The following is a 26,659-nucleotide window of genomic DNA, read 5'->3' as shown; positions in this document are numbered from 1 at the left end:
TGACAAGCTATCCAAATTGTGGTAGACAGCAAAACCTGTGGCAATGACTTCTCCACTCCCAAGTCTTCAACTATTCTTGATGAATCAATAACATTACATTAATTGCCTATTATGTGCCAACTAGTGGGCTAGATTCTGGGGAAACCAAGGCAAAAATGAGAAATTCCTTGGACTCAAAAACCTTCCATTCTCCCAGAGACATGCTCACATATCAGAAATGAGTAAACAAAGGCCAAAGAGATGCAAAGTAAATATCCAGAAATAGTGGGGCAGGGGGTGAAGAGGGCCTAGAAATGCCAATTGGGGGTAGTCAGGAGAGGCACCCTGAAATAGAGCACTTGACACAAACTCCAAAAGAGCTTGGAGCTCAAGAGGTGAAAAGGAGAACAATTCCACAAAGACCCAGAGCTGGGGGCCAGAAAAGACAGATGTGCCATATACAGAAAACAGCAAGTAATAGCAATAGTTAACATTAATATAGTCCATGGCTAAGCGCTTGATCAATATTATTTTGCTTGACTCTCACAACAAGCCCAAGAGGGAAATGCTATTATTATCCATACTTTAAAGATGAGGAAATTGAGGCATACACAGGTTAAGAGACTTGTCAAAGGTCATATAGATAAGAAGTATCTGAGGCCCCATTTGAGATCTTCCTAACTCCAGGTCCAGCACTGTAGCACCTAAGTGCTTCTAATAATAGTTATTAATACTAATAGCTAGGATTCATATGGTATGGTAAGGTTTCACAAGAGACTTTACACATTATTACATTTAAATATCAAAACAACCCTCAGAAGGAAATGCTATTATTATCTATATTTCCCATATGGGGAAACTGAAATTGAGAAAGGTGAAGTGGTTTGTCCAGGGGGAGGAACAAGGGACATTTTTGGCAATTGGCTCTTCAAAGCACCATATGCTTTTAAGTTGAAGTTGCTTTTTAAAAATTTTCTTCATCACTTTCTTAAGCCTGACAAGCAACAAAACAATAAATTAAACCTCAGTTCATAACATCTGCACATTTTCAAGGTCTAAGTTCACTGCAAACATAATACTGGCTCTCAGGAGCCAACTGGATGACCACCTTTGCCAGGGACCCACAGTGAGTGTCTTAGGGCGGGATTTGAACTCAAGTCCTTGTAACTTCCAGTCTAGAGTTCTACACCCTGTACCACACCAAGCTGACTCAACGGGAAGTTTCTAATTCATTTCAATCTATTAAGCATTTCCTGTATCAGGTAGTGCACTAGGTGAAAAATTCAACTATTCTTGCCCTTGAGGAGCTTGCAATCACCTGGAAGCAAACATCCAATATGATCCAGGGACTTGACCAAACTTTGCCATACATCTGACAGGCTCACGAGGGTATGCATTGGGTCCTTCACAATTAAATGTACACTCCAACAGTCTATGGATTCTTGCTGAAAGCAGCAAATCGTGTTTGTAACATCACTGAAAATGGAAATTAGCATTAGAACCATTTAGGTGGGAAAAATGGTGTCATTTATTTTTAGCATAATCAGTGGGTTAGAAGGGACAGTTTTCCCCCTTTCTGAAGAAACAGTTGAGAAAGAACAGTAGCCAATTATTCTCTGAAACTTTCACTTCAAGTTTTTAGCAACCCCAGCTAATCATGCTTTAGTATCTGGCTAATTCAGTTCTGAATCATTTACATAATGGTGTGCTCTTTATGGAGTCCAGTTAACATGCCTGCCATCTGACAGAGTGACAATGAAACAACTGCCTGGATTTCGTTTTTGCTATCCTCTGTTTGGAAAAAGCAGACATGCAGACTGGATTTCTTTTCCTAATAACAAGTAGCTCCCTAGAAGGCAGAATCTAAAGGATGAAAAAAATCAACAGATAAGAGTGTGCGTGTGCACATGTGCATGTGTGTGAGTGTGCACATGTGTGTGCATTTACATGTGTGTGCATTTACATGTGTGTGCATGCGTGCATGTGCACCTCAAAGTGGGCATGGGAAGATAGTAAAGAAGGGAGGAAGAGAGGGTTTCAAAATCTTTACGTCTTTCTCTTTTAAAAACCAGCTATCATTATAAGATACTATTTCCCGGTAGATTATTTTTTATTTTCTTTGAAGATGGCAAAAATCTTTGTGCCGAATCCTTTGAGCATACCTCTGGTGCTACATGTCAGATCAGCGCTGGATGGAAGAACTTTTATTTGACAGGTAGATGACAGGAAGAAGGCAATTTCCTAAACAGAGACTGGAAGTAGAAAATTCTCCAGTAAGATTAATGCTCTTTTGTGTTTCAATGTATAGAGAACTTACTCCGTCTCATTTCAAAGAAACCCATTTATGTCCACAGATAGAGTGAACATAAGCATGTGACAATAAAGAGATAAAATGCTTTGGGATAATGTACCACTCTTCAACGTACATCTAATTAAAGGAAAACTAGCTATGGAAACATATAAGGATACTGTTTCCCCTCCAATGTGGCATCTTAATGGAATGGAACATGACTTTGGGGAAGAGATGACAAACTCAAAGAAAACAGAGAAGAGTAAGCTTCAGAGGGTCATTCTAAGAGTCTGAACTGAAGCAACATAAAATAAACTGAACAAGGAAGACAATATTCAATAGCTACCACACGTAGTAAACAACAACAATAAAACCCCCAATAGCTGGTATTATAATGATCAACCTTTGTCTTGAAACTGTGGGAAGAAGACCTAGCTCTCCCTTCATTTTCAAAGTGGAAACATGTCTTGGAGCACAGAACACAAAGCCTGTATTGACAGATTCAACTGATACTTGCAAATATGATGGCCTGCCACCTCTCATTCTCTCGAATTATTTTTTTTTAATTGGTATCTTTTGTTTTTACATTACCTACATGTCTCTGCTGTCTTCCTTTCCTTTTCTTCTCTGAGAAAGATATCCTTTAGCAAAAGATTTTTTTCCCCCAAAGGGGAAGATGAAAAAAAAATTCAATAGAACTGATCAATATATCAAAAAAAAAACCTGAGCTGCTTTCTCTCTCTCTCTCTCTCTCTCCTTATCTAACTCATCCTCCCTTCTTTCCCTCTCTCTCCCTTATTCTTTGTATAAGAGATAGCCCAGGGGAAAGAAGGTATTTGGAAATGAAGGTGCTATATAAACAAATGGCAATTTTTTTTTTATTTTTGCAAGGCTATAGGGTTAAGTGGTTTGCCCAAGGTCACATAGCTAGACAATGATTAAGTGTCTGAGGCCAAATTTGAACTCAGGTCCTCCTGACTCCAGGACTGGCACTCTATCCACTGTGCCACCTAGCTGCCTCTGGCATTTTTTCTAAAAAAATAAAAATTACAGATGTGGACAAAATTAAGTTTCAATATAGTTTCATGCTTTTCATTTTTAAAATAGTATTAACTAAACACAAAATCAGAATGCTCTCTAGATAACAGAGTTGGAGCTGAAAGTGTCCTTTAACACAATTTCCTTCAAGCTGCTCATTTTACTAAGAAACAATACCAACTTAGATGTTCAACAACTTGCCTAAGATCACACAGGTGTTCATTTTCAGACATGGGTTCTGAAACAGTTCCTCTGTAAGGTGCCATTTCCAGTGGCTCATGCTGCTTGGGAAATTGGAATATTCTGACTAAGAAAAGGCCTTCCTAGGTTCACTGCCTTCCTCAGACCCACACTGCCAAGTCACATCCCTCTTCAGTACCCTGAGCAACTCTCCTGGGCTCAACCTTGTAGAAGAGAGTCACAGGATTATAAAAGAAGACTTCGAAGGGATTTGAGCAGTCATCTAGCCCAATTCAAACACAAAGAGAATTCCCACTAAATCATACCTATCTAAAAGTCCTCCAGCCTCTGCTTGAAAATTTGTGTGAAAGGGGCAGATAGCACCTTTTAAGGGAGCCCATTCCACATATGGGGGAGGGGGGCTCTCATAGTTGTGAAGTTTTCAACTATGAGATGCCCAACAGTTGTAGATTTACATGTATAAAGTGAATCTCCTCATCTAACTCATAGGTCTGTCCCTAAAAGAAAAAAAAAATTCAATTATCAAACCCCTTTGCAAGACTGAACATGACCTCAAAGGAGGGAATTCCAAAAGGGTCACAGAAAACATAGGTTGATACCATTGACTGAAATGCTCCAGGGGGATGTCAGCCAGGAGGGATCCGAAAGGCTCCAGAATGAAATTCTGAAGACATAAAGGAAACAATTCCAATGAGGAGGAAAAATGAGATTTGTCTGAAGAGACTGATGTCGAGGCATAAGAAGCTCACAAGCCAAATTAGATTTAAAAAAGAAATGTGCAGAAGATGGAAGCAAAGCTAAGTAAGAGAAGATGAATATAAGAGCAAGGCAGAGTACTCTGAAAGACTGTCAGGAATGCTAACACTCAGAATGAGCTAAGGCTGTGAGGGAAGCTAGGGATAACAAAAATAAAGCTTGCTCAGGTTTAGGATTTGGTAGTGATATTTGCAGGAAAAGCAACATTCAAGGAAGGGTAGGGTTTTTGCCCTGGGGTGAGATAGAAAGAAAAGAAAGATAAGATACAAAAGACCTAAGAAGGAGATGGCTCCTCCTCTGATTCTTGACCTAGGAGAGTGATCTTTTCACTGGAGGTTGACAGAAACAAAGTGACTAAGAGAGAGTTGCTCCACAGCCTCTATCAGATTCACATCACCTGACCCTGGTGAACTCCATCTTCAGGCCCCGAAAGGACCAGAGATGGAATTGCTGAGAAATTGTCAATGATACTGTAGAGATCAAAGAAAACAGGAGGGCTACCATGGGATGGAAGAAGGGCAAATGATGTTCCAACTTCCAAAAAAAGGAAAGAGAACACATTATAAACTATAAGCCAGTGAGTGTGCCTTTGAATCTGGGGAAAATTCAAGAAGGAATTATTGAAGAGACTGTAGATGAACATATTCAATCAGAAGCAGTGATTACAAAGAAGGTACATGGCTTCATCAAGAGTATATACCAGGTGAGACTTAACTACAATTTCTTTTTGTGAGAGGATTACAAATGAGTAGAGGAAGGGAATTCTGGGGAGAAAGTTTACCCACATTTTCACAAAGCTTTTTCTAAAGTATTTCATACCATCTTGTCGGAAAGACGGAAAAAGAGAGAGTAGACCTGTTCTCCAATTTTTCCAGTGGTAGAACTTGTCAGTTAAAAAAAAAACCAAAGAATCCTTTGGTAGACATCTTGTAGTAAAATCTTAAATTATTTGTTAACCAACAACTTAAGATCCATTAAAAAAAATCTATTTGAGGGGTGGCTAGGTGGCGCAGTAGATAAAGCACCGGCCCTGGATTCAGGAGTACCTGGGTTCAAATCCGGTCTCAGACACTTAATAATGACCTAGCTGTGTGGCCTTGGGCAAGTCACTTAACCCCTTTTGCCTTGCAAAACCTAAAAAAAACCTTATTTGGAGTGCTTCAGGGTTCACTGCTAATACAATTCCCAATGGAATCAGAACTTGGATGGCCAGGCTCAAAGAAGCCTACTTAACAAATCTTGTTAAGTCTCACTGTGTTAATGAGGCAATGAATCTTTAGTGGAGAGTCCCAGGGATCTGGGCATGGCTCTATTTAAAGCCTCCTCAAATTAACAGAGAATACCATGCTGAGGGAGATACGATGTGAATGATGGAGCAAGAACCCCAAAGCAATCAAACGGTAGCCAAAATCACTGGGCTGAATCAAATATGACACAATTCAATAGGGACAAATGGAAAGTCTTGCACTTTGGTAAAAAACTGAACTTCATAAGTACAAGATGTAAGAGGCATGTCTAGACAGAAGTTCTGGAAAAGAATGGGAGGTTTTAGTGGATTGCAAAGTCAGTTATGAGTTAATAAGATAGTCAAAAGAGCACATCTGATCCTGTACTGCATTTAAAGGGGCACAGTTTCTAAGAATAGGGAGAGGACCATACCTGATCAGATCTCATCTGTGTCCAGTTTTAAGCACAGACATTAAAGAACACTGATAAAATCTAGAGTGTATTTAGGATCAGTTGAAGGAATTGGCCATGTTTAGGCTGAAGGAAACTAGATCCAAGGGTGACAAGATTGATGTCTTCAAGTATGTGAAGTTCTCATGTGGAAAGGGTACAAAATTTGGTCCCTTTGAAAGGAATCAGAAGCAATGGATGGAAGGTGGAAAGAAGATAGTTTAGATTTGATGTCCTAACAATTTGAGCTACCCAAGGGAGGTGTGGGCAAGTTCTCCTCCTTGGAGATCTTCAGGAAGTGATTTTGGGATTAGTTGGCTGCTAGGATTAGGACACTTCCCTAGGCTCCTGTCATTTGCAAGATGCTTTCCTTAAAACCATCTCAGGAGATACCTAGGGTGACAAAGTACAAACTACAAAGGATGATGTTAGTGACAAGGCACTAAAATGGTTAGGAGACCTGTCCATGGCCAACCAGTGAGATAAGAGCTCAGGACCTTTGACCTCAACTCCAGTGTATGTGTGCTTTCATCAATGGCCACCTTGACTGAGAAGTCAGAAAGACCTAAATTCCTGCTCCTCCAATTCAGAGGGAGTGGCTAGTGACTGACAAACCACTTCAGCTCTCAGTCTCAACTGAAGGGTATTGATTGTAGAACAGCTGATGATCTGTGTCAGTTCATTTGAACTCTTTACACAGATATGACAAGTTCATGACAAAAACAATAAATCCCAAGGTCTATGGATAATATATGCCTTCATTTATCATACAAATGATCGATTCATTTGCCCTTTCTTACATGTTTTAGAATTCCTCAAATACAGTAACTCAAAACTAACATTCTACATTTTCAGATGTGAGAGAAGGGAAAAAGCCAAAGCCAAACCCACCCACAATAGGGGATTGTTATGTGTCCTGCTTCTTTTCAGATCTGTGCTTCTTCTCAAGCTGCTTTCCAATCTGATGCCTGCAGTGTGTCTAGTTAGCCCTCTCTATAGGAGCTACATCTCATCTTGGAAAAGGTACATAGGACCATCTGAGGAATACACATTCTCTTCCCCATAATATCTACAAATTTTGGTCCTTAAAACATAACAATATCAGAGCAATCACCAGGTCATAAAAATCACTGCAGATTTCAAACTTTCAATTAATGCAAGAGATTCCTGGAACTAGCAAATGTTGAAAAGGGTAACAAAACCACATCACTGAAAAACTATTAATACTTGTCAAAGCATTACTTTTTATCTAGGGGTGGCAAGAGGGGTCATTTTTAATTCAACGATAAAGAAAAGAGCTGTGGGATTTGCTAAGGAACATAAAGGTTACATGGCCAGTTCCCATATTCCAGTGCAGCCTCTGTACATGGTAAAAGTTGGTTAAGTCACACCTAATTTGCATGCATGTCTGGGCATACAAAAGCTTAAGTATTCAATAACCTCATCTCATCCATTTTCCATTTATTTAATAATCTTTTATTTTGTCTTAGTCAGAATAAAATGAGAGCTTAAAGAGTGATTCATATTCATTATGACTCATGTGAAGGCTAGATTTTCAGGTTTCTAAATCACATTTAAAATTGTACTCTGAGAAAGAAAAATACTAGGGTACCTGAATTGGAGGCTATGGGGGTCAGAGTGTGGAAAGAACACAAAAGAACTTTCTGCTTGTTTTCCGAACTCAGTCTCTCCTTCGGTATTTTCTCTGTGTCTTTTTTTTTTTAAACAATTTAAATCAGTAATACAAATAGCCACAGCAGCACAAAGTGAGAGCTTCTCTAAAACTGTGATTAAATTTCAACCTACCTTACAAAGAAAGTTGATGTTGAAACCCAGTGATTGGGCATTTCGGGAACCTGAGTTCATGTAGTTGCCAACCAGGAGTACCAACTCTAAAAGTCGATTAAAGCTTTCACTTTTTTTCATTTCTTCACAGGCAAGCGTTACTGCCATGATGCCCGGTTTGATGTTGTTTACAAGTTCTTCAAAAGTGAGCTTGAAAAGGATGCTATGGAGACGAGGTCTTAACATTTTCACTGAGCTCATCTGCAAGACAAAGGGATTCTCTGTAAGAATGAACAGTTATAAAAAAGAAAGTTTCCTTTAGAGGTCCCTCTGGCAAGAAAGAAGCTCATGCAGAGCTCTGGATTATAACAACTCCATAAGCTGTACCTCCTACAAGGGTCTTTTTACCCTTATGTTTTCCCTTAGATATTCAGTCGGGAGGGTGTACCAGAAGTTTCTCTGAAAACAGTGCGCTATCCACCTTGGACAACCCAGTATAACGAAAGCAATCGTGTTCATTGGAGAATCACTCAAAAGAGGCTACAGGTGCCTTTATGTACTCTGACTACAGTAGTAAATGGTCTCCCTCTAATGCATATACTTTCAAGGACCTTCCTTAAGATGATTTAGAGAAATATCTTGTAGAATATTGAGAGGGATGAGCAGGCCAAAAGGAAAGAAACAAAAGACACAGTGGCAAATACTTGGTGAGGCCTGATTTCCTAAGAAATTACCTATTGGTATGCTACAGAAAATACTCAGACTGGCTGTGATTGAGCAATTAATACATTTTTCAAAAATATGAAGTGCTTCTTAGAATTCTATTCATAAGACAGACAGACACACACACACATATATAAAATATTCGTGTTCTCTTTAAAGAATTTCCAATGCTTGGCAGGATGTGGATACTAAATGTGTGATGGTAAAATCACAGGAACTTACTTTCAAGTCCACATTTCAAAGATCCTTATATTGGTTTTGTCCAAAGCAGTTCATCCTGGTTTTAATTACTTGTTTCAGAGCCTGAGTGCATGCACATTAGACATTCCCTTTGGAACCGTTGCCACAATTATGAATGCTTTCTTAATCTTTCATAATCCATGAATTAAAAAAACCTGACCTACACATAACAATTTTTAGTCTAGCAATGACTGACTAGGCTAGCAGAGAAGTACATTTTAAACAAACAGAAGGAAGAAAGAAAAAATAAGGATCCGGATTTCTAATCATGGAGGTATTCATAGACATTCCTTGTCTTAATCATGGTGCTAGACTAGTTTGTACTTAAAAAATATCATTGCCATGAAGTTGAAAAAGGAGATTCGATCACTAAAAGAATAATAATAGTTACTATCATTTCTAGAGATCTTTATATATTGCATAGAAACACACACATCTATATGTATTCATGTGCGTATCTATGTACATATATGGATGTCCTCATATATGCGTTTGCATGCATGTGTATAAGTGTATTGTGAAACTTTATCTTCACAATAACCCTGTGAGTTAGATTCTATTATTAGTTCCACTTTACAGATGAAGAAACTGAAGTAGAGAGAGTTTAAGAACATTACCCAGGATCATACAACTCGTAAGTGCCTGAGTATATCGTAGATTTTGGACAAGAATTCACAGGCCATCATTTTATGTGTAAATTTTTCTGTCAAAGGATTTCAAATTTTGATGCCATTTCTTTTCTATTCCCTTCTATGTAGGAAATTCCAGTCCATTTTCCAATAGTCCACCTCACTGATGTAGTAGGAATTCTATACAATTAACCTATTATTTTTTGGATTCTTTCAAAGAAATAAAAGCAATATACCTTCAAGACCTGTATGTCCAGATAATCACTTAGCATCTTCGAAACAAATAGTGTATGCCAATTATGATCTACCAATTTATATTCCTAATTCATTCTTTGAAATTGAAAAGTTCAAAACAACTTTCATGGATATATATTGTACCTCTCATTAACGGCTAGATTAATTATTCAGCCTCTGCTCATAACAAAACAAAAAACTCATGTCAATGTGCTCAGGGTCACATTACAAATAAGGATGAGAGGCTGAATTTGAACTCTGATCTTCGTAACTTGAAGTTCAGTGTCCTTATACACTATACCACTTAGTGTTCATGAAGATAGCAGCATTAATATGATGTTTCACTGTTTGGAAGAATGAGAAAACCTATTTCACAGATGAGAAAATTGAGGCTCACAGATATTAAGTGACTATACCAATATCACTCAGTCAGTAACTGTCTGTGGTCAATTTTGAACTCAAGATTTTCTTACTCTAAGTTCAGCACTTCAAGCTGCCTTCAACCCTGAAAGGGAATCCTGGCTCTCTATTCTACTCCAAACCTATGGTCCACACTTTCCTTCCCAATGGAAATGAGCCAGGACCCTCTAATTCACTTAGCCCTCGTCCTGAGATGGGCATGGAGTTACCAATTACAACCCTTCCAGAGGGCCATCATTTGTGGCTGGTAGATAATAAACATTTAATAAATACCACTAAACCCTTTAGTTCACTGAGCATTAATACCTACTCTGTTACCATACCACCAGACTCTCAGGATTTGGCTCATAAGGACTCATACATAGGTTTGGTCACCCATCCTGAAGCTACCCCCTTGGGAGCACCAGACTCTTCCAGCCAATGTGCACTTTAACTCTTCCTTAGGTGTTCTCCCTCCCAAATAGAATGAGTTCCTCAAGAACAGGAACTGTCTTACTTTTTGATTTTTATTCACAGTGCTTCCTAGAAAGTAGGGACAGAAACTAGACTTGAGCTTTCACTGAGTCAGGTCTCCCAGATGAGCAATGCCCTTTCACATCTGTGCAACTGAGAGAGTTGTTTAGGACATGGAGAAAAGAACAGACTGGCCCAGAGACCAATCTTAAGAGAAGTCAAAAGCCTATTTCCAAGAGTCTGAGTTCACCTTGGGGAGTTCTCTCTATTAGTACATCTGACTGGTTTCTCCACTCGTTAGCTATGTTACTTGAGCAAGATGGTCAAAAAACATTTCTCAAGGGTTTACCTCAAATGGGACAGATACAGAGATGTGCCTGTCAAATAAGGCAACATTTGCAAGGGCACAGAGCTGGGGACATGCACAGTTCCAGCCTTTGAGTTTACATTCTTATGAAGGAAGACGATATAGAATACGGAACTGAAAAATGGAAAGGAAAGTAGTATCCCTGAGGAGGATAGAGCACAGTGGTAGAACATGGAGAAAAAAGCCTGATTCGTCTGAAGCCTTCTTCAAAACAGAGGTTCTATGAGAAACTAGTAAAGGGGGAAGGTGCCTTGCAGAGGTGGAGAGAGAAGGCCACTGATGCATGGTGGCCAAGGCCAAAGAACAAGCAGCCACTAAACCTTCTGAGCCTTTTCTATCACATCTCAACCTCACCATACTTTTCCAATAGGACTCCAGTAAGAAACAAAAAGTTATAATGCCCTAAAACCAGATTTGTGAAATCATGAAGGACATTTCAAAAGAAGGTGGCATCTTTAGGCAAACAAACATCCCTTCCCCAGGTAAAAGATAGCTCCACACTTCAACACACAGTTATTAAGTACCTACTGAGTGTTGGGTCTTATGCCAGACCATGGAGGATAAAAGTGATCCGTTCCTGAAGTAGCTTAACATACACATAAAAGAAATTAGAGAATATATATAGAATAAATACTATGTAACAAGGGGAGGGTGGGCAGGAGGGGAGAAAACACTATGTAGGAATATCAGGAGAAGTATCTTGTAGGAGATAGGACTAGAGCTGAGCTTTGAAGGGAACTTGAATTCCATGAAAGTGAAGTAAGGCAAAAGAGTTACAAACACAGAGGTAAAAAATGGAGAATATCAAATAGACCAGTCTGTCTAGAACATCAAGTGCCTGAGGGGAAGTGATGTGGAATCTGCCTGGAAAGATCACTTGGAGTTACTCTCTAAAGGGCTGCAGCTGACAAACCAAGGGGTTTGTATGGAATCCTACAGACAAGAGAGAGTCAATGACTCCATTCCAGCAGGAAACTGACAGAACAAGCAACAACATTTCCTGTTTAGGAGAAGTCTTTGATAGCATCCAATTAAACAAGTTTACGACGGTAGCAGGCAGTGGGCTAGGCTAACTAATGTATACAAAGAATGGATCCCTAGTCAGGTATAGAATTATTAAAAGGCCCTTGAGTACACCTAAGTCATATAAGTAAATAGAACAAAAACTATGCTGAAATATGTTTGCTTTCAGTTGTCATCCCTTGCAGCACTGGAGTTGACTGGCACTCTGTTTTATAATTCATTCCTTGAAGTGCTGTGGGACATTGACCATGGTGGTGTATTATGGCAGGGATTTATTTGTGTTATGAGGTACTTGTCTATCAAAATAACATCAAGGGGCTTCCACTTCTTGTGCTGATTTATATTATATTAAAAAAAATGCAGCGAGAGCAGCTACAAGTGGGTTATTTCCCCATCGAGTTGGCCGTACTTTTGTTTATAATCTAAGACTTCTATACTTCACTACCTAGGCAGCTGGTGAATACTACCTTGCAATCTAAGCATTATATTCATTTGCAGAAAAAGGGAACAAACATGAAAGAACATGTCAATTTCAGTTCATGGTCATGCATGTGTACATAGACTGACGAAGATTATAACCAAGAGCACCAAGTAGAAAGATAGCAGTTCATTAGAATACAATGTTTCTTAGGGTCAGCTATTTGGAGGTAGATGGAAACTCAGAAGCCTATTTAGGCCAGACATCTCTTATTATCTAGACAGTGAAATTGAGTTATATAGAGTAAATGATGTTCCAGTGGTCTCAGAGCTGGGTTTGAACCTGTCTTTTGACTCTAAATGTATGCATACGTGTTGATGTATGTTTATATGTGTGCATATTCTTGTCAAAGACAAATAAATGAGCTGTTAAAGTAAATAGGGATCAAATTCCTAAGCTAACACTCCAAAAGTAACCAATTTTCAATCTGATTTAAAATGGGAAAATATGAATATCAGAAAAGAACAACAATACATATACTTTTTGTCCTTTCCAAAGAAATGGATTTAATTGCTACTAGAAGCGAGGTTAGACTCCTTAGACTAGAAGGGATGTTAGATTTTACAGAAAAGGAAACAGATAAAGCGATTAAATAACTTGTCCAGGGTCAAATGGGGAGTAAGTAGCAGATATGGGATTTAAACTCAGACCCTTTGACTCTAAATCCAGTTCTCTTTCAAGTGAATCAACCTACTACCATCCACTTAGAAGGATCTTGCTGTCTTTACTGCTTACATATAATGTATGTCAGGTTCTCTTTGACATAGTTTACCACATTTCACCATGGCTAAAAGATCTCTCTAGAATTCATTGAACACTTTATATAATTTTTATGGTACCACTTTAAGAAATGATGACTGTTGAGAAAACTAAAAAGAAGTCCAGCAAAAATTAGATTTAGATAAAGATTTCACACTGTATACCAATATATCCTACAGGAAAAAAAAAGACTTGGACATAAAAAGTGTTGATATAAGTAATATGAGTAAGGAAGTAATTACCTGACAGATGTAGGGCTAGAGGAAGAACTCATGGCCAAAAACGAGATAGAAAAGATCAGGTAAGGTAAAATGAACAATTGTGATAACATAAAATTGAAAATTTCTTGGCATAAACAAAACCAATGTAGGTGATATTAGAAGCAAGCAAATAGAAAAAAATTCGTTGAAAGTATGTCTGGGGGGGCGGAGCCAAGATGGCAACAAGAGTGGAGGGTGTCCTAGAAGCTCTCTCATAAATCTTTGAAACTAAGGACTAACTAAATTTTCAAGAGACAGAACCCACAGAGGGACCCAAAGAGGCAGTGCTCCTACTCAAGGTAACCTGGAAAAGAGCAGAAAGGCTCTGCTCCCTGGGGTCGGAGGGGAGGCCTGCCAGAGCGAAAGAACTTCAGCCTCTGGGAGGCAGCCCCAGGGCGCTGGGAGCTGCTGCTCCCAGCAGCGTGGGAGTTTCCTGATCTGCGCCCTGGGGAGCATGGGGCACAAAAGTGGGGGACCAGCGGGGAACCTCTGCCAGAGTGAGCACCTGGAGCCCAGCCATCAGGGCACACAGCAAGCTGCCTGATCACTGCATTCCAGATCCAGGAAACAGAAGCAGGTGGAGCAGGTAAGCAGGAGCCCCGAGGACATGAACCCATTGAGCTGAGGGAGGGGAGTGAAGAGAGACTGCAGAGCTCTGTCCTCTGCCCCTGGAACAGGACTCTGGGGCTCTGATCACATTCAGATCCTGATCGCAGTCTAGGCCCCCCTGGAAGAGCAGCAGGCCCACCCCCCCCCACCTCAGCCCTGTGGCAGAGGGGGGCGCTTATGGTCATTCACAGACCAGGAGGGATGACAGAGTCTCACACACTGAGACCCTTGTGGGAGTGTCCCAAAAGCTCAGGAAGCACCCCCAAAACAGGCGCAGGCTGGGGAAAAAATGAGCAAGCAGAGAAAAAAGAGGAACACAATTGAGAAATATTTTGCAAATGAGCCCAAGAAGGATCAAAATACTCAGTCTGAAGATGAGGAAGCACAAGCTCCTACATCTAAAGACTCCAAGAAAAAACAAAAATTGGGCTCAGGCTATGACAGAGATTAAAAAAGACTTTGAAAATCAAATGAGGGAGTTAGAAGAAAAACTGGGAAAAGAAATGAGAGAGATGCAGGAAAAACATGAAAATGAAGTCAGCAGCCTAGTCAAGGAAATCCAAAAAAATGCTGAAGAAAATAGCATGCTAAAAACCAGCTTAGGTCAAATAGATAAAACAGTTCAAAAAGTTATGGAGGAGAAGAATGCTTTAAAAAGCAAAATTGGCCAGATGGAAAAAGAGATAAGAAAACTCTCTGAGGAGAACAAATCCTTCACACAAAGAATAGAATTCAGGGAGATTGATTAATTTGCCAGAAATCAGGAATCAATACTCCAAAACTAAAAAAATGAAAAATTAGAAGGAAATGTGAAATATCTCATTGAAAAAACGACTGATACGGAAAACAGACTTAGGAAAGATAATTTAAAAATTATTGGAATACCTGAAAGTCATGATCAAGAAAAGAACCTTGACATCATTTTCAAAGAATTACTACAGGAAAATTGCCCTGATATCCTAGAAGCAGAGGGCAAAATAGAAATGGAGAGAATCCACCTATCCCCCCCCAAGAAAGAGATCCCAAAAAACCAACCCGTAGGAATATCATAGCCAAGTTCCAGAACTCCCAAGTCAAAGAGAAAATATTACAAGCAGCCAGAAGGACACAGTTCAAATATCATGGAGCTGCAGTCAGGATCACACAGGACTTAGCAGCAGCTACATTGGAAGCTCGTAGAGCTTGGAATGCAATATACCAGAAGGCAAAAGAGCTTAGAATGCAACCGAGAATCAACTACCCAGCAAGGCTGAATGTCCTCTTCCAGGGAAAAAGATGGACTTTTAATGAACCAGGGGAATTTCAAAGGTTCCTTTTGGAATGGCCAGAGCTGAACAGAAGGTTTGATCTTCAGATACAGGACTAGGGTGAAGCATAGAGATTGGAGAAGGGGAAAATATGAGGGACTTGATGATGATGAACTGCATGTATTCCTGTATAGAAAAGTGACACTGATAATACTCATATGAACCTTCTCAGTTAATAGAGCAGGTAGAGGGAGCTTTTATAGTTGAAGCACAGGAGAAAGTTGAATTCGAAGATAAAATATGGTGTAATAATGGAGTCAATAGAAAAAAAGGGAAATGTAATGGGAGAAAGAAAAAGGAGAGGGGAAATAGGCCAAGATATTTCATATAATAAGATTTTTCTTTATTATAATGAGCTATTGCAATGATATGGAAGGGGTGAAGGCAAGGGGGAACAAGGGAATCTTCGCCCTTATCAGAGGTGGCTAGAAAACAGCATATACACTCAATGGGGTATAGGCATTTGAAGTAAGAAGGAGAGAGGGGGGGGCAGGGGGGAAGGGGGGGGAGGTGAGTGATGGAGGAGAGGATGGACAATGGGGGGTGGTCAGATATAACACATTTTCGTTTTTACTTATTGCAAGGGGCTGGGATTGGATGGCCTGTCCAGGACCACAGGACCAGGTGGATTCTGGGCCTAAGGGGTGATATGGGGGCTTGGGGCCTCTTGGCCCCAGGGCCAGGGATCTGTCTGCTGCACCACTGAGCTACCCTACAGCAGAGTCAGAGTGAAAGGAGAGAGAAAATATAGTACGTGGTAGTGGAGAAATACGAAAGGAGGGCGTTGTGATCAGCAATGGCAATGGTGGAAAAATATGGAAGTAACTTTTGTGATGGACTTATCATAAAGAATGTGATCCACCCACAACAGAGTTGTTGGTGTTGGAACAAAGACTCAAGCACATCTTTTATTATTATTATTTTTTTTGGGTGGGTGCAGGGCAAATGGGGCTGGGTGGCCTGCTGGGGTCACATAGCAGGGTGATCCTTGGGTGTCTGAGGCCGGATTTGGACCCGGGTGCTCCTGGCTCAAGGGCCAATGCTCTGTCCACCACCCAGCCACCCCTACTATTATTACTATTTTATTTTGGGTCTTTTTTTTCTTTTTTTTGTTTTTTGCAGGGCAGTGGGGTTCGGGTGGCTTGCATATCACACAGCTGGGTGATTGCTGGGTGATTGTTGGGTGTACGGGGCTGGATGTGGGCTCGGGTGCTCGTGGCTCCAGGGCTGGTGCTCCGTCCATTGCTCCACCTGGTTATACCTACAATTATCACTATTATTTTTTTTAATTTTAATTTTTTTCTCTCCCCTTTACTTTATCGCTGAAGCAAGTCTATATTTATGGGGGGAAGGGGTATCTCGTTCACTCTTAAACAAGAATATTTTACTAATATAAAAATAACATTAATTGTACAAAATGAGAATAAATATTAAATTAAAAAAAGAAAGTATGTCTGATTAAAAAACTCATTTCTAATCTATATATGGAAATAAGTCTACTTTATAAGAAGAGCTATTCTCCTAGTTGAATAAGGGTCAAGAGGACATACATAAGCAATTTTCAAAAGAGAAAATCAAAACTATTCAGTCATGAAAAAAATTCTCTAAATTCCTAATAATTACATAAATGAAAATTAAAATCAATTCTGACATTTAACTGCCACACTCCACAAATTGGCAAAATTAACAAAAAGGAAAATGTTAAAGGTGCTTTAGGAAAATAGGTATATTAATTTACTCTTGGTGGAGATGTGAACTGGTCTAATAATTCTGAAAAGGAATTTGGAACCATAACCTAAAGGTTCTTAAAATGCGCATATCCTCTGACCCAGTGAAAGTAATACTAACTCTATACCCCAAAGAGATTAAATAAAGAGGAAAAAGGATTATAATACAAAAATGTTATATACAAAAGTATTTACTTATTGTTTGAGCAGAGATCTGGAAACTGAGAGGATACCCATTTACTGGGGAAAAGTAGAAAAATTTATTGCACATTAATGTGAGACAATATTATACCAGCTTAGTATATCTTTGATAAAAGATAATGAAAGATACTGACTTAATGTAAATGAGAAGCATAACAGCAGAAGCTTATGAGCTATAGTAGTAAGAGCATAATATCCACAGTATTACAACTTAACCTACCAAACTAAGTAAAATCCTACAAGTAAATGAAATGGAACTTTAATAACAGAGAGGACTTTTAAGAATTATTGAAGAAAAGATAAAAACTAAACAGAAACAAAAAACTGAAAGCACAAGAATCAAAAAATATAAAAAGGTTAACTACATTAGAGCAAATGATAACTGAGAAAATATCTATATGATTCTAGACTAACCAAGGATTTTCTGCATCTAGTCTAAAGCTTCTGACTGATTAATTGATTCTACAGAAGAGTGGAGGCCTTGCTCAAACTTAGTTTATCCTTAAAATTGACTCAAACGAGAGATTTTTCACCTAATAAAGTTATCAGGACTAAGTAGGATGGGGGGGATTGATACCAATCCTCTCTTACATATACAAAAGTAAAACAAAATGACTGGAGGGGGGCGCTCCTAAGAACTAGAGCAAACCAGAAAAATTCTGTTCCCTCTTAGCAGCTAACACTTGAGCTGTAACTTAGAAAAGAGCTGAATGTTCCTAGGAGTAGAGAGGGAGTGCCTTCCATGCATGTGGAATGGTTCTCTGCTATGTGATACTGAGTTGTGTTGATATCACATCCCTGGACAATACTGATCATAAGTTCCTCTGAGGTAGGGACTCTATTGTTTTTTTATGTCAATAGGCTCAGTACCAACTAGAGGGACTTATACAACACTGTTACTGAAAAAGTTTGTCATTGGATAAAAAAAACAGTCTTTGGACATGGCAATGGAGGCCTGTACTAGGGCAGCTGCACTAAAAATAGAAAGGATTGGAGATCTGTGAAAGGTTTTGTGAAGATATAATCGACAGGATTTGAAAATGCAGTAAATGTGGGTGGTGAGGAAGGAGGCAAAGATAACAGCCAGGGTGACTGAGTTAATGGCAGTACCACTGACAAAAATAGGCACATGAATTAAGAGGAAAAAAATAAAAGGAACAAGAACATGAAAGCCTGCATGAGAAAATTATAATATACAGAGTACTTTATGTAACCAATTTGTCCCTCCAAAAATCATCAAGCCAACTGATTTTTTTCCAGAGAGAATTAAGACCCTTCTCAAGAATATAGAGCACACATATACTTACACATGAGAAGTCAAAGAAGTGGATATACACTAAATATATTACATTAGAAAATACAGACTACTAGGAGGAATAAAAAACTGTGACCATCAATGAGCAAGCTAATGTGAAATATACTACAGTGTGAACACCCCAGAAAAGTCACTGTTCAGTAGGAAAATGAAGGATCTGTTCAAGTAAGCAAATCTTTGTTTAGCATCTATTGTGGACACAGCACTTCTGTCATGTACACAATATATTTTGTTAGCTAGCACATAGTTTACTTTATGTCCTCAGAGAGCTAACCTAGTAGGATCCAGTTTTGTGGATGAAGGGTGGAAAAAGTACTTCCTTTTATCCTGATCATACCATCGGTAAGAGAATGTCTCTAGTTCAGTTCATCTTTATTAACTAAAGAAAACAGTGACTGCTTGGGATTGATGCTCCCAAATGTCACTGGAAAAGCAGTGGTCTTACTATCCCAAGACATATTTAACTATAAAGAAAAGAATTTCAATGGGCCTGCAGCAGGAACAGGCAAGCCAGGCCTTCCATTGCAAACGTTTTCATGTGCTCAACTCTCCACAGTTTCTTGTCAGATTATAGCTTTACAATGCTTTTAATTGAAAAACTATGGGTTATTTTGAAGTCAGAAAAACAGTATACCACTTACTAAAAGAACTAATTATGGCCTTCCTTTCCTCAGAAGATGTGTTAATTTAATAGGCACACACAGCATGGGTCTGTATCCCCAACTCTAGACACTCACCAGGCCACACTCCTGCTGGGAATTCTGTCATAGCTCTCCTGATCAGGTTTGTGTATTTTTCTCAAATCCAAGGAAATAACTGTAATTAGAGTGATGTCCCAAAACTTGCTTTTGCAAAGGAAATGTGTGGCCAGGCTTCCCCCCAAGCAAGCAGTTGTTCCCTCACAAAGCCCACTCCTGGAGGCTGAGAGACACTCCACAAGGAAGCCATGCTAAGATTTTCACCAGGCTTTTTTTGGGAAGCTTTGCAAGAGCCTAAGGCCTCTTTCTAGCATGAGTGGTTTTCCAAGTTTTTAGCCTTAAAGCCCCTTCCTTCTTTACAGTCTTAGAAACTGAATATTTTACAGAGAACTTTTTGTTCATGTAGGTTATAATCTATCAGTAGTCACAGTAGTAGAAATTTAAACATCTTGGCATTATTATGAAAAGAGATTAGACCTGTGACATTACCTTAAAGGCGTCAAGGACCCTCAGGAGTATGTGGAGCATCATTTGAGAACCACTGGCCTAAGCTTATGCTCACAAGTCCAATATCAATAACTACATTAGTATCACCAGTCCCATAGGAACATGTCTCCAAGTGTCTATCATGACCAGAAATTGCACTGATTGCGATTTTCACTTGAAATGAAGATAAAACTTCAAAGGCATCCAAATGTTTGATTTAACATCTAATTGTGCTAAAGATATGAAAATGTATGTGCTAAGTCAATTTTCAATCAGAAATAGGATAGATAGCAAGTTGGATATTTCAGTAAGTAACCCAAGTACAATATATTCTTTTGCTTAATGCATTTTAAATATCTAACTGACCTTTATTAAACTTGATTGGCATACTTATTATGTAACTAAGGTAAATTATTAAAACACCAATATGTTGATGCTCAGAAATATATTTTTCTTCAACTCAATTACTAATATCTTATTTTCTCTTAATCTTGGGTCTGAAGCACAATCTTAATAATAACACAAGTCCGGCTGCCCTTAGTGTATGAACTTTTTCCTATAATGAAGACTGTAAAGACCATTGCTAATTCAATTAGATGATATAATTTTCTTTAAAAAAATCATGTCTAGTCCTAGGTAAAAGTATAATTCAACTACATTTTTATCCTAACAAATAAAGCTATTTTCACTAAAGTTACTAGGTATACTGATAATATCCTGGGAGAATAGATGAAGAAATATGGGCTAAATGATAGCTCTTTTGCTTAGAACTAGCTGAATGACCAAACTGAAAGAGTATAAAGAGATGAACAACAAGGAGTAACTAGGTGGTGCAGTAGATAGAGCACCGGCCCTGGACTCAAGAGGACCTGATTTCAAATCCAGCCTCAGACACTTAATAATTACCTAGCTGTGTGACCTTGGACAAGTCACTTAACCCCATTGCCTTGCAAAAAAAAAAAGAGAGAGAAATGAACAACAATAATCAAGAAGAACCTATGTAGAAGACTGTGGGATATTATCCTCAGTGCTTTCTTTTTATTTTAGGTTTTTTCAGGGCAAATGGGGTTAAGTGGTTTGCCCAAGGCCACACAGCTAAGTAATTATTAAGTGTCTGAGACCAGATTTGAACCCAGGTACTGCTGACTCCAAGGCTGGTGCTTTATCCACTATACCACCTAGCCACCCCCTCAGTGCTTTCTTGTTAAATATTTTTCAGTCACATCTATAAATGCCTTGAAAATATACATACACATATATGAAAATATATGCACACACATGATGATGCTTGTTCTCTGTTCTCAAAGAAGACCAAGACATCAGGGAGGTGATGTCATGACAAGCACATGAATTAGATTTGAATGAAGAGGTGCTGTTCTAAAGTCCCCAGGCTCACTTTCACTTCCAGAGCCATCTGGGGCCAGTGGCCAGATATGGATCAGGATGACTGAAGATGGTCCTGGATGCGAGGCAGTGGGAGTTAAAGTGACTTGCCCAAGGTCACACGATTAGTAACTGTCTGCGGCCAGATTCGAATTCCCAGCCTCCTGACTCCAAAGCCAGTGCTCTATACACTATACCCCCTAACTGCCCCATGGATATGTATATATGTATGGATACAGGGGTATGTATATAGACACATACTCCTCAAATTCAGAGCTAACACAAAAATGAGCACATCAAAATGTAGAAAGATCTTGAACTCTAGGAATTCTGGGTCACAAAATGTTTCTAAATGAATATCTCTGCACCTAGTGATGCTTCCCGAATCCCTTCCTAGGGATGCTCCTTTCCAAATTTAGATGGGTCAATAATTGAAAAAAAAACAGTTTCCTGTTATACTCCACATCCTCCAAGCCTTTCCAGCTGGTTGAATTTGATAGTGCTGACATTCCCCTGGCACAGTCTCAAGGTCATAATGATGTATCCGAAGAAGATGCCTATTGGAGTTACAATATTTTTCATAATCAAGCTATAAAACTGAAATTTGGGGACACAATTATTACCTTAGTAATTTCCTTCCAAAATGTAATATTTCACTAACTTCTCTTTGGGTATCTCAGATGGTGATGTATTAAATCACTCACTGCCTACAAACACTGCTTTATAATGTCTTTGATCTTCCCACAAGTGGGTGTGTAAGGATAGTAGGCAGTGAAAAAAATGGTCAAGTTACTACTCATGTACTCAGAGGCAAAGAATTATTTATGGTTATGAGCATAAACAAGAAAATTGCTCAATTTTAGATTTTGCTTTTAGTTCCAAAACTATTGTCATTTTATGTCTCCAAACTTCATCACTTCTTTAGAAAACTAAAACATTTTCCAAAGATAAATACACTCATGAGAAATGTCTTACAAGGACCTAGATGGTATCCTGACTGAAAACACATAACCATCACACCTGTATTAATGTTGCCTGGATACTCTGATCAAGGAAATCTTTGGTCTTTGGTCTAAAATGTCACAAAGTGTTTCTATTTAATATCTAATTAATTTGGTTGACATTTTCCTTAATTTTAAAACAAAAACTAAAGTACAACTTAACTAAGAGTTTTTCCTTGGGCATCAGGATTATGTATGACCAAGTAACATAAAATGGGTATAATAATGATGATGATAATAACGGTAACAATACTTATATAGCATTTTAAAGTGTGCAGAGTGCTTTACAAATCACATCCCCTTTGATTCTTACAACTTCAGAAGGTAGGTGTTTCTATCATCTCCATTTTACGGAGGGCAAACTGAGGCAAATGGAGGTTTAAGTCGTCCTGACCCCAGGTTCATCGCTCTATCCACTGTACCACTCAGCATTATACAATTCTCTTACACCTATTTGAGTAAGAAAATGTATTAAAATACAAATGTGTGTAACAAATAGTTTTCACATCTCCAGAAAAAAAAGGATTTTGCCATATTCTGCTTTGCAAGTATCCCCTAGAATTTTAATCTAAAACTAGATTTTGAAAATCTAAAATTCTAAGTCAGAAGACTCTCCTTTGAGGAAAAGGATCAATCAACAGTAATAATTCGAAAACAAGAATAACAGAAAAGCTGCCTACTGCTTAGCTCTTGGATGAACTAGCCATCACATGGAGCACGTCTCATCAGGGACTCTGATGCCTTTTAATGAAAGTGATTCAGCTTTTTGGTTGCTTCTGGATAATCATCTATGGGTTGATTGATCATGTACAACTTATGTCAAACTGGTAAGTACTATGGGGAGGAGGGAGAGAAGGGTCAGTGGTCGAAAAATGTTAAATTCATAAGGTTGCAAACAGATGAATGTCGAAAATTGCCTTTGCATGTAACTGGGGAAAAAATAAAAGACGTTGTATGATGATCAACTGGGAATGACTTGGGCTACTAGTCATAAAATGATCGACAATTCTTAAGGACTTATAATAAAAATGTTATCCACCTGCAGAGAAAGAGCTAATATGGGCTGAACACAGATCATGGCATGGTTTTTAAAAAACTTCTTTATTTCTCCCTGTTTTTTTTGTTTTGATCTGTTTTCTTTCTCAATAGGACTAATAATGGAAATATGTTTTGAATGACTGTATATCTATAACCCATATCAAATTGCTTGCCTTCTCAATGAAGGAGAAAGGGAGGGAGGGAGAGAATTTTGAACTTAAAGTTACAAATTGTTTTTATTTTAATTGAGGAAAAATAAATATTAATTCAAAAATATATATGCATTGTCAGCGTCACAGTAAGAGTAATTGGGCAGTTTGGTAGCACAGTGGATAGTGCACTGGGTTTGGAGTCAGGACTATGCTTCTACTCAAGTTTATGTTTGGGTTCAGATTGACTAGTTGAGTCACTTTACTCTGTTTACCAAAGTTTCCCCACCTGTAAAATGGGCTGGAGAAGGAAAAAAATGTACTCCATGATCATGGCTAAGAAGACCCCAAATGGGAACATGGAGAGTCAGGCCCAGCTAAAAGGAATGAATGAGAGTAATTTCAAAATTCATTAAACAATAGGAATGTCTTTCTTGTCATTGTCTACAGCAAAAGACAATTTCGAGATGACTGTGTGGATTCCTCTACAACATACATACCACAACTCCAAATTGTTCAGGCTCACAGAGATCATCGTATTCATTCTTCAGTTCGGCTAAGGCACTAAGTTCCTTCTGCTCAGGAAGATTCTTGACCAGGTTCTGAAAGAAAGTAATAAGTACACAATGCATTATTAGATAGGTCTTAATGTCTAGATTTAATAGCAAATATTTCAGGAGAGAAGCTCTAAGACAAAGTTTTCACTGTGGCTCTTTGCAATCATAAAGAAGGTATGTATATAGTCTTCCCTACTGGAAGGGACAGTAAACCAGGACTCACACAGGAACCATGAGCACTTCTACAGGGTGTCAAGGGTTTTCCATGCATTAGCTTATATGAGTTTTGTAACAGGCATTAAAGGAGTTATTATTCTCATTTTGCTGAGGAAGAAATGGAGGCCTTGCCCAAGACATGATCACTCATCAGAAGAGGTTTCAACTGTGGCTCTTCTTGACTTCAGATCCAGCATCAACCATAACACATGTATCCATTTCAAGTTGGTCATGATGGAGGTCAATTGTTTAAACCCAACTCTTGATGTACACAAGTTCCCTTACCATGAGTAACTAGATACAGCACATGGGCATATGACTCATGCATCAATCTCTCTTTCTCACTAATCTTTCTTTTTTAACCAAAAGAAATCTTTGAACAAATTGATTCTGTGAGCTCACTATAGCATGGGGTCTGGGCAAATGACAGCATTTACTTACAGAAAATGGATTATTCTGAAATTCCAATATTTTAAGTTATTAGGATGTCGGAAGAAACCAATGACTATGGTTGCTGGACTCCAACTTAACACTAAGTTCGCTGTGTTTGTGACATGCTCATATCATACCAATTTATAATAGGAAAACTTTTGCAAACTCAAGCAAATATATACAAGCAGGCTTCTTTGTATGTCTATAGATGTAGCAAAAGAGAATTGACTCTTACAGCCTCATGCAAATTCATTCGAAATCTACCTATGTTGGACAAAGTTTTGTACAAAATTCTGGCCAGCCAAAATTTAATAAAATGTACTTGGCCTAAAGAAAATTCCCTATTATCCAAAATGGTGCTGTTTATGCACACAATGCATCCCGATGTTTAATGGGGAATTAAGCAAAAATGATAACATCTGCTGCATACTCATGTTTGGTGCCTGTGAGAATATAAATTGATTCATTCATTTGAACAGCTCCAGCTAATCCTAGACGCTGGGATGGACCTAATTGTTGTCATGTTGGCCTTCAACCAACAGGAGAGGAACCTCGATAGAATTTCAATAGATTACAAACATGATATTACAATCTGAGACAGACACTAACATGAAGATTTAGGATAGGTGCAAGCCCTTGATCAAATAACATCTAAGGCAAGGATGGTCCAGAGTTCTCTACAGCTCATGTTTTGGGTTCCCCCTCCCTTCATCCTTTTCTATCTCCCTACATTTTTCTTTCCCTCGAGGCTAAAGATACTGCTGCCGGCCTATGACTTAGGAAATATATGGACACATACATAACTGTAAAATCATCTGGGGAATGGAAATAATTTGCATTATTCAAATATATGACTTTTTTATGCAATGAAAAGGGTAGATTCAGAGTTTTATGTTCAGAAAAAAGATGAGTGAAGATTAAAGATTTATTTGTTTGTCCAGAGAATGGGAAAAGGAAATATGAAAAAGGCTCATCTTATCTTTTCAAAATCAAAATATTTGCTGATGCATGAAAATTATTCATTTTTTGTTTGCTTGTTGTTAATGGAATTTTGTGAAGTATTCCATTAAGGAAAACTAAGACTGATTTGGATAACTTGAGTGATTTTCACTACAGTGAAAACTAAATTTGAAAGATTAGGGATAATGTTATTAAAATTAGGGAAAAAAACAATTAGACATAAATCAAATTTTCTATCTCAATGATAAGTTTTAACTACTAAAACAAAGACTATGGAATAGATAAAGTCCCAAGGGGAAAGGAGATTGATCTCAAGCCCATTGTCTCTGCTCCTGTTAATCCACGCAACAGGTCCTTGGCTAGTTCTAAAGGGCCACAGCAAGCCCAGCCATGTTCTTCTTTTCTTCCTGGCAACTCCACTAAGATAAACTTGATCATGGAGCCAAGATCTCTTCTCAGCCAAGACACCTATTTCTCTCATAAGACAAATGCTGTACAACTATCAATGCCCTTAGCAAGGTCTCTCTAGAAAATGGCTTTCCTTGCTTTTGTGGTACATTCAAGTTTCTAGCAAGGCTAGAAGTATGAACTGGTGGTCAGTGACTCAGCTATCTCTCAAATCTTACACCACTAATGACCACTGGCCAATCCACAATAATAACAACAGGACTGGCTAAGAAAAATATATAGTGCCTATTCTGTGCCAAGCAACTTATAAATATGATCTTATCTGATGCTCAAACAACCTTGAGTCATGGGTGCTATTATTATTGTTATTTTACAAAGGCGGAAACTGAAGCAAACACAAGTTAAGTGACTTTACCAAGGCTGCACAGCTAGCCCATGTTTGATGCTGAATCTCAACTCGGGTATTACGGCTCCTGTGCTTTAACCATCGCACCATCTAACTCTCTCCTGACACTACTTACACATTTTTACATTCCTTAGTAATTGATGGCAATCTTGAGAACATGCTAATAATAAAGCAAACACCTATGTGGCAAGCAAAAATAGCTGAGATGCAGGACAAGAAAGACAGATTTAAGTATTATCAGTCTTGTCACTAAATAGCTACAGCATTAGGACGGACTTCCCTACTTTAAGAGGAAAGTGCAATTTCAAAGGAAGAAGTCAGCCCACTGCCTGAAGCCACCGCTGCTGACATCCTCTTCAAGCCAATGGAAGACACCGAAGAGTCCTTGAGGTGACTGCACCCTACCTGGACACTTTTTGCCTTGAGATATTATTACTTAAAGTCCAGCAAATGT

The 26,659-nt window shown here is 38.6% G+C and overlaps 1 protein-coding gene across 4 annotated transcripts in view; it reads right to left on the bottom strand.

The window, feature by feature from the left end:
* The window catches only part of DIAPH2 (diaphanous related formin 2), an 857,560-nt gene that overhangs the window by 461,784 nt on the left and 369,117 nt on the right, over positions 1–26,659 (bottom strand). For all 4 annotated transcript variants that reach the window (XM_074205516.1, XM_074205517.1, XM_074205518.1 and 1 more), the window contains 2 exons: positions 23,727–23,828; positions 7,748–7,987 (listed from right to left, as the gene is read on the bottom strand). In XM_074205516.1, the coding sequence (XP_074061617.1) occupies positions 7,748–7,987; positions 23,727–23,828 (342 nt within the window). The remainder of the gene's footprint in view (positions 1–7,747; positions 7,988–23,726; positions 23,829–26,659) is intronic.

The sequence above is a fragment of the Macrotis lagotis genome, chromosome X (genome assembly GCF_037893015.1).
Source record: "Macrotis lagotis isolate mMagLag1 chromosome X, bilby.v1.9.chrom.fasta, whole genome shotgun sequence".
Lineage (NCBI taxonomy): Eukaryota > Metazoa > Chordata > Mammalia > Peramelemorphia > Peramelidae > Macrotis > Macrotis lagotis.
The sequence above is the reverse complement of the archived record's forward strand: the minus strand, read 5'-3'. Positions and strand labels throughout refer to the sequence as shown.